Genomic DNA, 15,615 nt, shown 5'->3' on the forward strand with positions numbered 1-15,615 from the left:
TCTCAAATTCTTGTAAACTAGCACGTTCTGTTCTGCTTAGTATTATCAATAAAGATTTCATTCATTACTGTTAGGCTAGCAGACAGGAAAAATACTAACAAATTTATCACACTGACTCGAACCTTCAACTTTACCAAAAAAATTACAAGTAGGGCAAATATATGATTATACAAAGTATGCTAACATGTAAAACGAAGGGAGGGCAACAATTGACAGCAATGAGCAAACCTACACAAAGGAACTAAGTATAAAAAGACTTCGGTCTAGAAACAAAAAAAGCACGAAGATGAAAACACGCAACAACGAAAAATGCAAATGGAAAATCTGAAACAGAGACAAATCTCTGGCACCTTTGTTGATGATGGACTGCATGATCTTGACTACTGATTCAGCTTTACCATTTGATTTTGGATAGTGGCGACTGGACGTGGGATGCTTGAAGTCCCAGGCTTTTGCAAACAAGATGAATTCTTCAGAAGCATAGTTCGGACCATTACCTGAGATCAAAATGACTGGAATTCAATGAACAGCAAATACATACGGCAGTTGATCAACTAACTTGGCAGAAATTAATGTTTTCAGTCTTTTATCTCAATGTGGTCTGAATATAGGTGAGCGACTACAAGATAATTTTCACCGTTGCATTCCAAGCAATCGCTTGCAACAATTTGCCTTAGAGCACTTGGAATTGGGTACATCTAAATGAGCTCCTTTGGAAGAGCAAGTTGGCTCTGCTGGCACGTTTCTCGCCAAGTTGATAGTCATTCTCATCCAATATATAATGTCTCTGGTAGTGTTGATTGTGTACTGTATCCTCAGATGAGAGCAGCGGGCTTGTCTGTTCATTCTCATTGAGTGGGAAATAATGATTTTGTGTTCTACAGAAGACTAAACCATTCTGGGTCGCCAATTCATCCCTTTACTCAAGTACACAAGGGTGCTGGGATGGCACAGTGGTGAGAGCACTCGCCTCCCACCAATGTTGCCTGGGTTCGATTCCCAGACTGGGTGTCATATGTGGGTTGAGTTTGTTGCTTCTCTACTTGCACCAACAGGGTTTTCTTCAGGCACTCCAGTTTCCCCTCTCCTCAAAAACCAACATTTGACTTCATTTGCGTTCATTGTTAATTTCAGTTTACAGTGTCCCCAATTAGTGCTCCAGGGCTAGAAAGACTAGACACTTACTCATGATTAGTCTCTGTCATGAGAGTTTGAAACTGTCTTCCGGATTGACATGAAATATTGCGTAGTCAGGTAAATCTTCCTATGTACGACATAACAGAGGTGCCGCTCAAGAGAGTGTATCTCTAATAAAGACGTGGGAACTGGGGTTCTATGTCAATTTCGGGCTGTACTTCTGAAGTCTGGCTCTCAACCCCTTCCGGCCGTTTTTGACTGGTTAGGATTGGCTGTCACTGAGCAGTGAAATAAATGTATATTTGAAGTGTGGGTTACAGATAAAAGGGAGAAGTGATCCTCGCACTTATCTGGACAATTAAAGCAATTGACATCTAAAAGAATTGAGTTGGCTTCAACAGGATTCGAATTCATGACCTCTGCAATGCCGTGCAAAGCTCTACCAACTGAGCTATGAAGCCACTCAGTTGGGAGCAGGTCAATTTGTTGGGGCTTATGTGTTCCTGTGAAGAACTCGATGATTAAAGTAAATGTGTATTTGTAAAGGAATTGGAGAATTGATCCTTGCACTTTCTGGACATTTTATACAATTGTCTCTTTTTCTTATGTGGCTTGTGCTCTGAAATCACTTGTACCTTGTCCTTATCTAGAATGTAGTATTCAAATCCTAACTTCTGCTGCGAAAATGATTGCTTGCCTAATTCAGCATGGCATCAGGCTTGTCGATGTTCATAACCTCCTTGCTAAGGAAAACAAACGAAGATGAAGAGACGTGGTGACGATGTGTAATAAAGAAACAGAAAAGTGAAAAATTCACGAGGAAAGCGTGTTTATTCACATACCGTGACTGCCGAAGGAAAAAACAGTCGCTTTTCATGCTCATAGTGGCAACACTGATCCAAGGAAAAGAATTGTTAGATGAATCTTCAGTCAGACGACTGGTTTAGAATGGCTGACAGTGCCTTTACCCAATAACAGTGGTATGAAATTTAGGACCAAAATATTAGCTTGTAGCAGAGAAAGGTCCAAAGTCACTTTTATCTGGGAGGTGTGGTGACCCATATCGGACACCTGGAGATTCATTTAGTATGCGGGACTCTGGCGGATAATCTGGAAGAGTTGACGTATGTGTAGAAGCAGTTCTCAGAAATATTAACAACTGACCTGTGAATGTTGTATTAAGATACGTTTCCTACCTTGTTGTTCAAGTTGCATTTGTAGAGTGTTGTACACTGAAGTTTTTTCCTTTGGTGTTTTAGCGTTATCCAAGGAAAATTGAATGGCTTCGTCAGCCCAAAGGTCCCCCTCCTTCTCAGTCCACTTGCCTTTCTCTAGTACCACTTCTGGGCATGCTTTGTAGAGCTGTGACATGCACGGAATGATAAAAAATCGGCTTCTAAGAAAGCAGGCACATTTACACATGCTTTTAAAAGAGCAGGGTGCCCGTTCTTGTCCTTGCCATAACGATTTCTTCAAAAACGGGTTAATCTCTAAACGTGGTCCCAAAACCAAAACTGAAATTGTCACTGTAAGACAGCTTTTGATGGTTTACACTAAGCATTTTATACTTGTCTTGCCTAAAGTAAAAATTGCATTTGCCGGCTTTCATCCTTGTTTTTCCGTTTTTCCCTGTCATGTAAATGAGGTCTGTTGGGGCTGATTCTGAGGATTCCAAGCTCGATTAATGTGGTTAAACCAATGACAGGCGATAAGGCCATTCTTCCTTCGATTACAAGGAATTTTCTTCTTGTTCCTTAATTCTTGTTTCAAAGTGTTATCAGTAATTCACCTTTAACTATCGGGTGAGATTAAAGACTCTTCAACGTGTCTTTGCTTGGCTCTTTATACTTCATTTCTTTTGAGCTTTGCTTCAAAGCTTTGGACGTTCACACGTGCTGCACTAAAGAGTTTGACATGTGCGTCAATTAAAAAAAAACATTATCTCAAGGTTCACTTGACCTGTATCTCACTGTATATCTTTCTTGTTGGACTGTCCTTTGTGTTTTCTCTGTCCAGGAGTTTCTTGTTTCGTGGGCTTAGGTATCTTTGTATACATTCTCCAGCAATTCTTTGCAGTTTGCTCCTGCATTTCTTCACTTTGGATACTTTGTTATCATCTTCACTTGGTGGTTGATATCCTCTTTTTGGCCTGCTTCTATAAATTGGTTGAGAGTCCATCTATTTTGCATGCTTTACTTGATAAGATCGTTGTCTTTAATAGTTTGGATGAGCTGTCCAAGACTCTATTGTTGATCTGATTGCTGAATTTTCCGAGCTTTTACCTTCATGCATAGCCCGGCTGTGTAGTTTTCAATGCTCTCACCTGATATTTGTGGCAGTTTTCTAAACTTTTATCTTATTCATCGTTGGTCAGAACTGGTGGTTGAGTTTTGAGTTAATGTCTTTTATTCTTTGTCCCCTTCAGCAGGAGCATTGTCTAGCCGGTTAGTCTGCTTTGCCTTATACGACATTGCTCTCAAAATATGCTATTTCTTCGCAAAATCTTTGACCCATTCTCAGGCAATATATTGGGGTTGTCTTGGATTTTGAATGAATTTATCCGAAGCGTTTTTTCTGCAGTTGACACTCGTATTTCTGTTGGACCACTTGTGTTTGAAGTTCCTGGGGTTTTCATAATTAATTTTCTTTGACGGTAGCTTGCTGGTAAGATGTATGCTGCCGTTCAATAATCTTTGATGATTCTCCCTTCCTTGAATTGTTTATCTTTGGGCTTCCTTTAGAGGAGCCCAGCCCAAGGTTATTAGGTACGTCTGTGTAGGTAGCTCCTGGTTCTAGTTCCCAGCTGGCATCTTTTGGGAGGAGAGCAGTTAGTCACGAGGCAAAGAGGTCTACGATCCAGCCTCTCTGATGAAGGCTAGATCACGCTGTGAGGAATGGATCCTCCCTTTGCTGTTTATGTGCTGTTTGGCTTCCAGAGGAGCCCAACGGCCCAACGGCCATTTGCAGTTGAGTGCCGGCAGCATGCGCCTAAACCTGTATTGGATGTCTGGGGCAGGAAGGTTGATAGCACTTCCGTTTGCAGTTCCTACATTCTGTTGCCACCATTGTAATTGGGTCTGTTTATTGATGTCGAGGGTCATGAAGGTCTCGTAATTGAGTTGAGCTGTATTTCAGGTGTATTTGCAGGAACCTGTAATGCATGGGGCCTGCCAAATGGCTGGGTGAGCCGCCTCCATTGTCCCTATGAGGCTTGCCACCTTGCAAACTGATAAAGTGTGGTTGGATTTGTTTTGTATGTTGAGTGTCAAGGCCAGTGAGTTAATGGTGAGACCCAGGAATGTCAATGACTGGCTATGTACCAGGGTGGACTTCTCCCAGCAGCCAATGTGGGGCATCCAATGTTAGCATTTTGCTGGCGGCTTCTTGACTCTTTTACAGAGGACCCCAGAATTAGGAAGTCGACTTGACCTCCTGATGATACAGCATCATGTTTAAAGCGGAGGGGTCCTGTTGAATTTAAGAACGTTGTGTCCTTAAAATGGCCCTGTATGCATTCCTTGGTTGGAAGAGGGCTAATTTGAAGGGTGCAGTGTAGGAGTACTCAGGCAATCTAGTGATGGAGTATTGTTAGTGTCAAGAAATTTGCAAATCTAGTCATAACTGAGTTTCCTACACATCTTTAAGAAGGCTGATAATTCCTTTTCAGGTTACCATAAAGACTGGACAGTAGCCTGTTCCAGGCTCTCAAAAAGAAAAGAACTGCGTGTGAAAAGCGAGTGGGGGCTTGGGCCGAGGCGAGGCGGGAGCGCCTGTAAGCCGCTCTTTAAATTCTTCACTCCGGTATCCCAGCTCCTGGTATACCCTCTGATTGGTCAATTTTGACAGTTTACATCAACACTTTCCTCATCATTTTGATTCACGCGCGGAGCTTACGCGGAGCACGAAAGAAAGAGGTAAATTCTGTCGCCGAGTGTCTTAAAGTATTCCCAAACGTACAAGCGCTCAGATTCGAGCAAAAGTTGTGTCTGTTGACCTTAAGTCGAGAAGAAGATCCGTTTGCAATGCTTCCAACCCGTTTTGGTAAAAGCATAAATTTTCAGTTACTTCCGCGCGTTGCGAAAGTGCTTCAATGTTGTGATACGACATCTCTGCACACCGCTTACAATATAGCATCACCGGGTACAATATATAGTTCGAATTTTAGCGCACACACACAACTATTATTTTTCCTGCACGCCACAATTGTTAGCATTTGACGGCGCTCTCTGATAACTCTGACGAACGAGAAAAAATACAATATTATGTTATTCTTTCTTATGCAAATACTTGGCAGGGTATTCGAATTCACCAGCTAAGGTCAATCAAATTTCTGCCGTCATCGCCTTCGAAAAAATGAGAGAAAAAAGAAAAAAAACACTTTGAAAGAGCGCAAAAATTTGCCGAAAACAGGCGTGTATTTCCATTGCATGTGGCCACTGAAATGTCTTAAAGCTTTAAAAGATCAAGCGATTTCAGGAAGCGAAGGTGGTGGCTACGTGTCTGTATACTGCAAATGCAATTGAGCCCATCCACACGAAATATCAATCTTTCACATTCATTATCGGTTGTCCTGATGCATCAGAGCTGAAGTTTATTGATGAGACCATCTTATCATCTAGGCCAGAAACTTCAATGGTCGGGTTTCTGTTTTCCTTGGAAAAGTCAACAGAGCGTCGGGAACTCGCAGTTTTCGAACTGGTGGTTGTCTTTTGGTCGAATTTAGATTTCCGGTGGGTGATTTCCTTGATACTCGTTCCCCGGGCGCTTTGATATTGCCTTCGTGCGCTTGTAAAGTTATTTTCTTAAAAGTGCCTTAACTTCTGGCTAACGTACTCGCACAAGTGAGACAACAGTGACAACTGAAAGTTTTTCGTTCTGCACAACGTCCAACCCAAAGGAAGCAGCAACTTGGGCAAACACAACATTTTGGCCCCCCAGTGTAAGAAACGGACAACGCTAAATGAGGAAACTCTAGCAATCTTCGTTCCCAAACACGTCACGTTTTTCGTGGAAAACCTGAACAACCTAGAAATATGGCCTTTAGAGAATCAACGCATCACCTGTGAACAACAATAAAAGAATCACGCTTGACCTCGCGTGGAACCACTAATGCCGCCCATTTTCAACACTTTGACATTGACATTTTGACATGAGAAAGGTTATTTGCAAAGTGGGCGGAATGAAGAATTTAAAGAGATGCTTACAGGCTCTCCCGCCTCGCCTCGACCCAAGCCCCCACTCGCTTTTCACACGAAGTTCTTTTCGTTTTCTCGACTATCTGAGAGCCTGGAACAGGCTAACTGGACAGAGTTCGGGTCATACAAGAATGTCAAGTTGTTGTTGGCCTCTCCATTTGAATGAGCTTTGTTTAGGAGACTGTGAGACATTTCTCTTGTGTGATGGTCAAGTGGGTGGTTTAGATGTCTTAATGGCTATGTGTGAGAGCGTGACGTAGAATCTTTACTATTTTCCATTATATCTTAATGACCTGCCCATTTTCTTGCCTTTCACTTAACCTATATTTCATCCACACTACACCAGCCTAAATTACAGTTATACAAGTAAAATTGTGAAAAAATGCAGAGGTGATATATGGCATCAGGCTAAGTTACCTTGTAATGGTCATGATCATCCATCTAGCAATAATAATATTATAATAATGATTTTATTAACAGCATTTCCACGAGGTGGCTCTTCACCCGTTAATATCTAGCTAAAGTTAATTACAACTGGACCCTCCGTGAGGGTACACTGGGTTGCCTGTGGTACGTGCAGCATTCCAGGCAATTTTTTCAAGTTGGGGGGTCATTAAGACCTTTTAAGGTGTCACCCAGAAGTCACCCAGAAGTCACCTTTGGCTCACAGGTCCTCACACGTTCGTGTGACGAAACAGATCCTTTTCTGGGGTCACAAACCTGGCTACCGGCCTATTAACTAATCATTTGTCAGAAAGAAGAAATTCCTGTCCTCTTTAGAAAAAAAATAGACACGCATTGCCTACGTGTGGTAGTGAAGTAACACAGCGATTTATTCTATTATGTCAACTGAGCTGTGTGTTGTCTTCCAGGAGATTCAAGTTGTCCTTGCGTAAGATGTAGCTCGAACAGTGCACGATATTGTTTGGTATTGTCTATCATTGTAGTGCTATGGTAGAGGTCTTAGGTAAATAGCCTGAGAATACATGTGGTTACTCCTAGCAAAGTATTAAACCCAGAAATATTGAAGAAAATAAAAGGGAAGTGAGAAACAATGGTTTCTGGGCTGACATGTTGATCATTTTCAAGTTCCCTCACGACTTCTTTTCACCACAAGTTTAGGTGTGCCCCCTGAGCATCTGACAACTTTGTAATACTAAAGTTTACGGCGGGGTTAGTATCAGGATGGGTGACCTAAAACATATACCCCTTCGTAAAACAGAAGCATTGGACCGAAAATACTTAACGCTAACAAATGCGAACTCAGCAAGGTACAGATTTTGTTAGCTTGAATCGAAAGTGACATCGACGGAATTCAGCGGGCGCTGTGATGTTACCGCGGCATGTTTACTCGCCAAACAGTGAAGCATCTGTGTCAAATGATGGCAAGATACCGGGTTTTCGTAAGTTTCTTTTTCTGTCAAGTGTTATAAAGTTTGACAATAAATGAGCGAATTCAAAGCAAAGATCACAATCGCCCAACTCTTGAGGTTGACCATTGTTTCTGCAAAGTCAAACATTTACTCTCCAAGACGAGGTTATTTATCACCAGGTAATTCCATCATTTTGGAAATAGCAGCTACTTTATTATTCATCGGCGTCACAATTTTTTGCTGATTTTGGGGCTCATTTTGTTGAAACTCAAGCACGCTTCCAACAGACCTGTTTATTTTCGTGAACCCTTCCTGCTTACAGAGCAATACTAAAAATATCCTGCCGTATCACATTTCAACCTTAAGCTTGAAAATTCAATGCACAACATGATAATGTAATTCACAAAGGCAGAAAATTTCACAGAATCCTTTTCCAGCGAAATATTTATTGAAACAAACAACATACTTGCTCTTAGAGGCAAAAACCTCTCCCTATTTTCATGGCGTGCACTCAATCGTGTCAAATTACCATGTTCGCAACAAAATTAATTTCAGGTTCAAACCCTTTCCTAAAGAACCTTCTCCTTGAATAACGATGCACAAAATAGTCGACAAGCTTTCTTTCAAATAATTCTTGACTGTCACATTTCCAATTATTTCTTTTTACTTGACTTTGTTGAACCCAGTTACCAGATAATTTCCATTTGGTTAACACTACACTCGTGATAAAATATTGGAAATATTGAGAGAGATGGTTGTCGAAGTCCATTACTCGTCGCTTTTAAGATTCCAGATCATCATCGCCTGTCTTTGTTCATCCAATTGACGTTCCCTTCTTGAGCTCCATGACAGCATATTTTGTTGACTAAAACGCCATTTGCGTTGCAATGACTTTTGACGCCATTACTGGTTAACAAGAATAAAAAACTCACGAGGCAGAATGTATATTTATATTTAATTAAGTTAGCACAATAGAAAGACGCTAACCTCATTTTGACACGAAAATGCTTTACTATTGCCATAAAAACTATCCAGTTAAGCTCGCATATTATAAAACATGATGAATTCATATGGCGACCTTTTCCAGCGAACAATTTTTTGAAACAAACAACATATTTGCTATTAGAGGCAAAAACCCCTTCTTATTTCATTACGTGCGTGAAGAGAAAAAACTCAATCGTGTCAAATATGCGCAATATAGGCCACTTCAGAAAATACCATAAGACTCTTTGTCTGTCCCCCCCAAATTTTGCATAAGCATTGTTTCCAGTTTGTCTTGGGACTTAACAATGGTCCCAATAGAAATCAAAAACAATGCCTATGCAAAATTTGGGGGAACAAACAAAAAGTATTATGGTATTATCCCAAGTGGCCTATTACAACAAACTAAATTTCAGGATCAAACCGTTTCCATGAAGAACCTTTTCCTTGAATAATGAAGCACAAAATACACGACAAGCTTTCTTTCAAATAATTCTTGGCTGTCACATTCCCAATTATTTTTTTACTGAAGACTGTGCAGAGTTGATCACAGATCCACTTAAGGTGTTCCATTCGTTCTCTGTCTATGTTGAACCCATAAGATACCAGAGAATTTTCCATTTGGTTTCAGTGTTCTACATAACAGCACACTCGGTAAAATATTAGAAATAAAGCTCACTTTGATTTCGGTTCGACGGGCGATAGATTGTTATCGAAGTCCATTACTCGTCGCTTTTAAGATTCCAGGTGTTTGTTTTTCACCGCCTGCCTAGTTTATCCAACTGACTTTCCATTATTGAGCTCCATTTCCACTACCCTCTCGATCCTAAGAAAATACGCGCAGATGGCTCTATGCACAAAGACACCACTTAACAGGGCAGTGACAGGCAAGACTTTTACTGACACGGGAAAAAAAAAAAAAAAAAATAAAACGAACAAATCCACCCACTTTCCGACTGGGATTGCCATACTGGCAACCCAGGCATTAAAACAAACTTAGAAAAGACTAGGTTAAAAACGCTAAATAGTTGATATTTGCAAAGAAAAAAAAATATATTACCTGGACCTGGCTTTATCTTGTAGGAATTTCTTTGTCTCCTTAAAAAATCAAATTGGGTCCATGCAGTTTCTTAAGGAAAGAGGAAGGTTATTGAATAAATTAGCAGCTTCATCTTAAAACAGGTATTGGCGATCATTGAAGCTGATCATTGATTGGTCAAATTCTGCCGAAGATTGACCTAGCTCTTTCCTATCTTCCTTTTGCTTTTGGTCACTTCTTTATTTTAACCCTTTTCAGATACTGAAGGAATTTCTCACAGCAAAGATTGAGCAAAATGCTTCACCTCCTTTACAAGACAAAGTCAGTGTCAGGATTCATCGCCTGGTTTCATCAGTAGCAATTGCCCATGTACTTGTTTCTCACAAAGTGCATCTCGATGATCATGGGTTTTCCAAACTCTTGTCATCTCTTATTCTCAACCGAGATCCAGACAAAGAATCTTGCAGAGAGTTGCAGGGACTTCTTAGTTATTTCCCCCCTGAACACCATGAGTAAGTCATGCATTTTGTGCTTGCATACCCTTACTTAATTTATTTGTTTTAAGAAGACTTATTTTGTGGGGGAAAAGCCTTTGTTGCTTAAAGCTTAAGCAGTAATTTTTTGATATTCCATAACTGTCCAGGTCTGTCTTACGTTTGTGCTATTTATGTTTATTTCTTATATTTTACTTTTTCCCTGAGATTAACTCTTAAGGTGATAAATAGTTTAAGGGAGTCTGGATATTATATCATGCTGCAAATGGCAACCATCATTAGAACCTTATTGAAATAACTGGAAGGATTCACAGGAAGATCACCTATATTGCGAAAAAAACCTTTCAAGATCAGCTTAATTCGTCATATACATGTTTAACGAGATGCAACAGGTAGTATGATCGGTTAAAACCATGTGCCTTACAGTAGAGCAAAGCACAACTCCTGTTAGCTCTGGTTACACTGGAAGGCGTAGTTGGCCACATAACACTAGGTAAAAAAAACTAACGAAAAAGGGTAGTCTGTGGGAAGGCAAGAAACCTGGCCTTGCAGCTCACACGGTAGAGCAACGTTTCTGTAGTCCAAAGGTTGTGAGTTCAATTCCTATCCATTCAGAAAATTTTCCAATTCCATGTTTTGGGCCCATCTCCGTACTAGGACTGTTGGATTCAAGTGCTCTAATGTTACAAGGCAGCCAGTTGGTTTTTGTAAACATGACCTTTGGCACTGTCCAACGCATTATGTCAGTGACATATTTATAGTTATTTTAATTTCTGGGGCAGTCAAGTCAATGTAAAACATCTTATTTTTGCATGGAAAGGCCTTCATCTAAAAAATGTAGTTTATAAATTCCCCATTTTTCATTGCTGAAAAGTGGTCTGTAAGCTCCTTTAAAGAAATTCTCTAAAGCAGATTCAGAGCTCCCTTCACAACTGAAATGGGTAGGATGTCTCTGTTTCCACTCCAGAGATTTCGTTTTTGACTTTTGAAATAGTTTTATCTTAGCCTGCTGACCACTTTTCAGCAATAAAAAATGGGGGTTTTATGACTTTTTGAGATATAGACTTTCCATGCAAAATATAGGGTGTTTTGACATGACTTCCCTGTTGCTATAGTGACCTTTTACATCATAATGAGTGTATCTTGAGAAGGAAAAATTGATGTTTTATGTGGTGCAACAAAATTACAGTTTCTTCAAATTGTTGAAACAAGTTTGAGCCACCTTAAATGTTATACCAATCGTTCCGGGGGCTTTTCATGCCCAGTGATTCTCGTGATTCACTAAATTGACTATTTGAGAATCCCAATTCACATAAGGCAGACCATTGGTTGGCTCTTTACAAACACAGGTGGAGAAGTCGAACCAGGGATTGCCAAGGACAGCTTCACCTAGTGGTCTTAGTAGGACTTGAACCCAGGAAATCTGGATTTCAACTCCTGAAGTTGCTGACAATATCACTCATTTATTGTGACATTTCTGTGTTTCGTTTTTGCAACGAATTGACAACTGATGTTCATCACACATAACAGGTGGTGGTCATCGTTGTAAAAAATATATACTAACTATAATCTTTTTCATTGACATCTTTGTCTGTTAGGCTCCTTGGTGAATCTATCCAGAAGGTTTGTAGACACGTTGCGAAGGAATTTAAAGATGTTCATGACTGGTTGTTTGCAGTACCATTGGTTCACTTTTTGACTCACACGACAGAACCATTTAGCAATGCTGTGTTGCTTATGGAAGAACCTAGTACTAAAGATGACATTTGGTGGGGTGCAAATGGTTTTGACACAAAATCTGTAAGAGGAAGGACTTTCAGGGAAAACAGGTGCAGATAGATTTTTCTCTATTTTTTTTTATCTTTCTCCCAATTTTGGACACATCAAATTTTTAATGTACGGCAGTGTTTAGGAGAACAACACTTTCCTCAGTATGCAAACAGTAGATAATAAAGCAGATTTCTCTAAAGTTTGCAAATTGTATCTGATTCCGAGTTCCTCGAGATTGTCCCCAAAACTTTGGTGGGATGGACCTGAAGGCAACAACTACCACTTTGCTTTCAGGTGTCTTCTAAAGTCATGCCATCTCCACCTCCAATTTTGAATAGGTGTCAATCTTGACAAGTTTTTTTTGCGATATTATAGTTACCTTGAATGGCGAAATGTTCTATCTGACATTGATATTCTTCCTGGTCAAGCTTGGTCTTTGTCTTTTCAATACATTCAACACCACTGTTGTGGGACACACTGCAACCCCAACTGCCTCTCAAAAATCTTCTGCTTTTTGAATCGTGTGCTTCGTTAACCCCCAGGTTCTTAAAAAAGGTGTCACATCATTTTTATCGTTACTGTTGTCATTGCCATTATCATGGTCATTCGCATTATGCGTGTCATTAATATCCACTAAAGTGGACGTGATATTCACCAAGCGGCAAAGCTCCGAGGTGAAGATCCGAATTTTACAGTACTGAGGTGAATAATTATTGTCCGTTTATACCATTAAAGCTAACAGAACAAAAACATTACACACTGAAATGCTTACTGGAGGCCATTTTTAACTTGATGACGAAGTCTTAATGAAGGTATAGTGAGGGGACTTCATGTGCAGTTTCCTGGAAAAGCCGGATCAAGGACTACCGGAACAGTTCAAAATAAATTAAATAAATTAAACCCCTACGTGGCTACACAATTAACGTAATAAAACGGCACCTGGAAATGGGAATGTCATCGAAATCATCCCAGATTGTTTAAGCACTGCTGCTTTTGCGAACCATCATTTTTTTTTTGTACGGTTTCCCTGTTCAAGATGTCAAGAAACAGGAAATCGGCAAACGTCAAATCCCTTTATTTTATAGGAAGTGATGAAAAGTGTGGGAATAAACGTTCAGCCTGTTGTGTTTATCGGTGAGAAAAAAAACAATTCTTCCTCGTTAGTCGTCAGGTACTTTCTTAAAAAAATATCACGTAAGCCTAAGAACTGATTCAATTCTCCAATGTGTGTTCTTGCGATTTTTGACTTGTTGCATCCGTGTATACTCTAGGGGACTCACAACAACAACTCAGTGGGGCGATGCAATTTTATCACTGTCCTAATCAATTGACAAATTCCGTCGGAAAAACGACTAAAACGTCTTCTTTTTACCTAGTGATTCTTCAGATGCAATCCGTCAGCCTTTCCTGTAAGGATATGAGGTCAGCAAAAAATCGGTTTGAAGAGATGAAGTTAAAGCAGCTGAAATTTGCGGTTCACGTGTTTTGAAATTGCACCGGAAGTCAGATACGCAATCACATACCGACGTTCGGGATAATTTGGAAATTTCATGTGAATTGAACGGCTTGTTACTTATTCTAAATATAGCATGTGTACAAGTGAACCCGCGCTGTAGGTTTCGGTCTCCAATAGCTGACCTGGTAGTTCAGTGCAAGTTGGTAGACGAAAATTGGCACTACTACAAAGTGGTATGGCCTTTTCAGTATTTCGTATATTTATATTTATCATATTTGTGCCGATTTCGCATATGTTCGCTTGAGTATACGAGAGGTCTTGACTGAGTCACGTAGGGCTGCAATCAATCATGTCTATTTTTTTATTTAATATATTTGATTTATTATGACTCTTGATCTGGTGATACTTGATGATCCGGTGATCCTTCATCCAGTTCTTCCACGAAACCCTTCATGTGCTCATTGGATCACTCAATCAGTGGTTTGTTAGCTTTCGGGTTTCGTTGGGGCAACAGTGAGATGAGCAGTCTGCAGACACACCAAAACGAAACCAGCAAAACCCATGAAAGGGATTGGCTATTCATCGAGTTACACGTGGAGTTGAGTTTGAGTTACAGTGTTTGGAGGTTTTTGCACTTTAAGTATTAAATAGTAATTACAGGTCACTTCGAAAACCGTTTTCTGGATATCTTTGCATAAAATTGTCCAAAATGGCATGGCTCTCCAATGATCAAAACAATTTTATAATTATTACACCTTTCACGGCATCATTCTGGTTCTTGCTGTCAAGTCTATCGACATGAAAACGATGTCTTCTTACAGGGATACATGGGTTTTATTGTTAAGCCAGTCAAAGCCGTCCCGGCGGCTAAACAATGAACCATATTTGTCGTCCGGCATCATGGTCATGAACACTAACTAGGAAAACATCAGACAAAGTGAGCCCGCAATACGCTTTTTGCTCATAACCACTGAAACTATAAAATTATTGCATCAACACCATTGTCTCGTGTAAGTCTGTAACGCAAAAACGTGTGAAAATGTTTGACGTACATCACACAAATACAACCCCCTTCCCCTCTTTTTAATGTTGTTCGCGCTATAGCTTTGGGCAATCATGTAAAAAGTCAATACATTGTTTTCCCTGCAACTTTGAAAAGGGGAGAAGGTGGCATCAGGTGTCCTAGAAATTTATGACCGAGATTTGGCGGGTGCCTGGTTTACGAGAGATTGTCACGCGAGTTTTAATATTTTGTACAAAAGTCATGGGTGCCATTCACGTTGTTTTTCGGAATCTATACTGGCCCCGTTTCTGCATGATAAGACTCGGTGTAATCTTTGCACAGTCCAGGTTTTCTGGTTCTCACGCAATGGAATGCTGATAGTTAACCGCAGAGTCGTCAGCAAGCGTGCGAAGTGGTGATCTTTAATTGCCTAGTACTCAACCAGTTTAAAAAATGATCTTCCAACAAGCTTTGAAATCAGAGTAATGAAACTGAAAGTATGTCTGATCTGCACAAGTGTATTTCTTTGTGTGATCGCGACGGGTTTCTGTCTACACTTTCACCATCCTAAACCTTTAACCGCTTTAAATCATGTGAAGCTATGATCCTCGCAGTTAAGCCCTGGCCAAACTATCGAACAAAGTGGGATTCCACATGCAACATTGTTGGATGTAAATGTTGAGGTAGTGGCAAAACACTATCCAACATTGCTTGATGAAACATGCAAGTTTAAGTTGGCGCTAACACTGAACGAAAATCGCTCGTAGCGTTTGTGCTACTGGAGCTGTTTAAGGACGGAAATGATGGATTCAAACGAGGAAAACCAAAAATGGTTAAGAGAACGTGTAGAAAAGGGTATTTTTACTGCTTAGCAGATATTGAGAGTGAGCTCGAATCAATTTCCAGAAATTGTAAACGCTATTGAACCAGAAATTATCCAAACAGAGCGAAAGTGATTAAGAGGACTAAAAGTGTCCCAAAAACATGGCCTTGCTTCATATTCGCTGATCAAGGTTCCTGGCTGTTAATCCTTGTCCGCCATCTTTGTTGCAAATAATGCTAGAGGCCTAGGCTTGAAAATAAGATGGCGATTCGTGATTGGCTAGCAGAGCGAACGTGACTCGATTCAGAACAAAACTTTGTTGGAAGAGCGGAAAAACACTGCAA

At 40.2% G+C, this 15,615-nt stretch overlaps 1 protein-coding gene across 1 annotated transcript in view; it reads left to right on the forward strand.

Annotated features, from left to right (window-relative positions):
- LOC138021018 (E3 ubiquitin-protein ligase rnf213-alpha-like) overlaps window positions 1–15,615 on the forward strand; it is a 134,709-nt gene that overhangs the window by 40,704 nt on the left and 78,390 nt on the right. Inside the window, exons 8-9 of the mRNA XM_068867902.1 lie at window positions 9,984–10,237; window positions 11,818–12,048. Coding sequence (XP_068724003.1) covers window positions 9,984–10,237; window positions 11,818–12,048 — 485 coding nt within the window. The remainder of the gene's footprint in view (window positions 1–9,983; window positions 10,238–11,817; window positions 12,049–15,615) is intronic.

Source organism: Montipora capricornis, chromosome 2, assembly GCF_036669925.1.
Source record: "Montipora capricornis isolate CH-2021 chromosome 2, ASM3666992v2, whole genome shotgun sequence".
In the NCBI taxonomy this organism is placed as follows: domain Eukaryota; kingdom Metazoa; phylum Cnidaria; class Anthozoa; order Scleractinia; family Acroporidae; genus Montipora; species Montipora capricornis.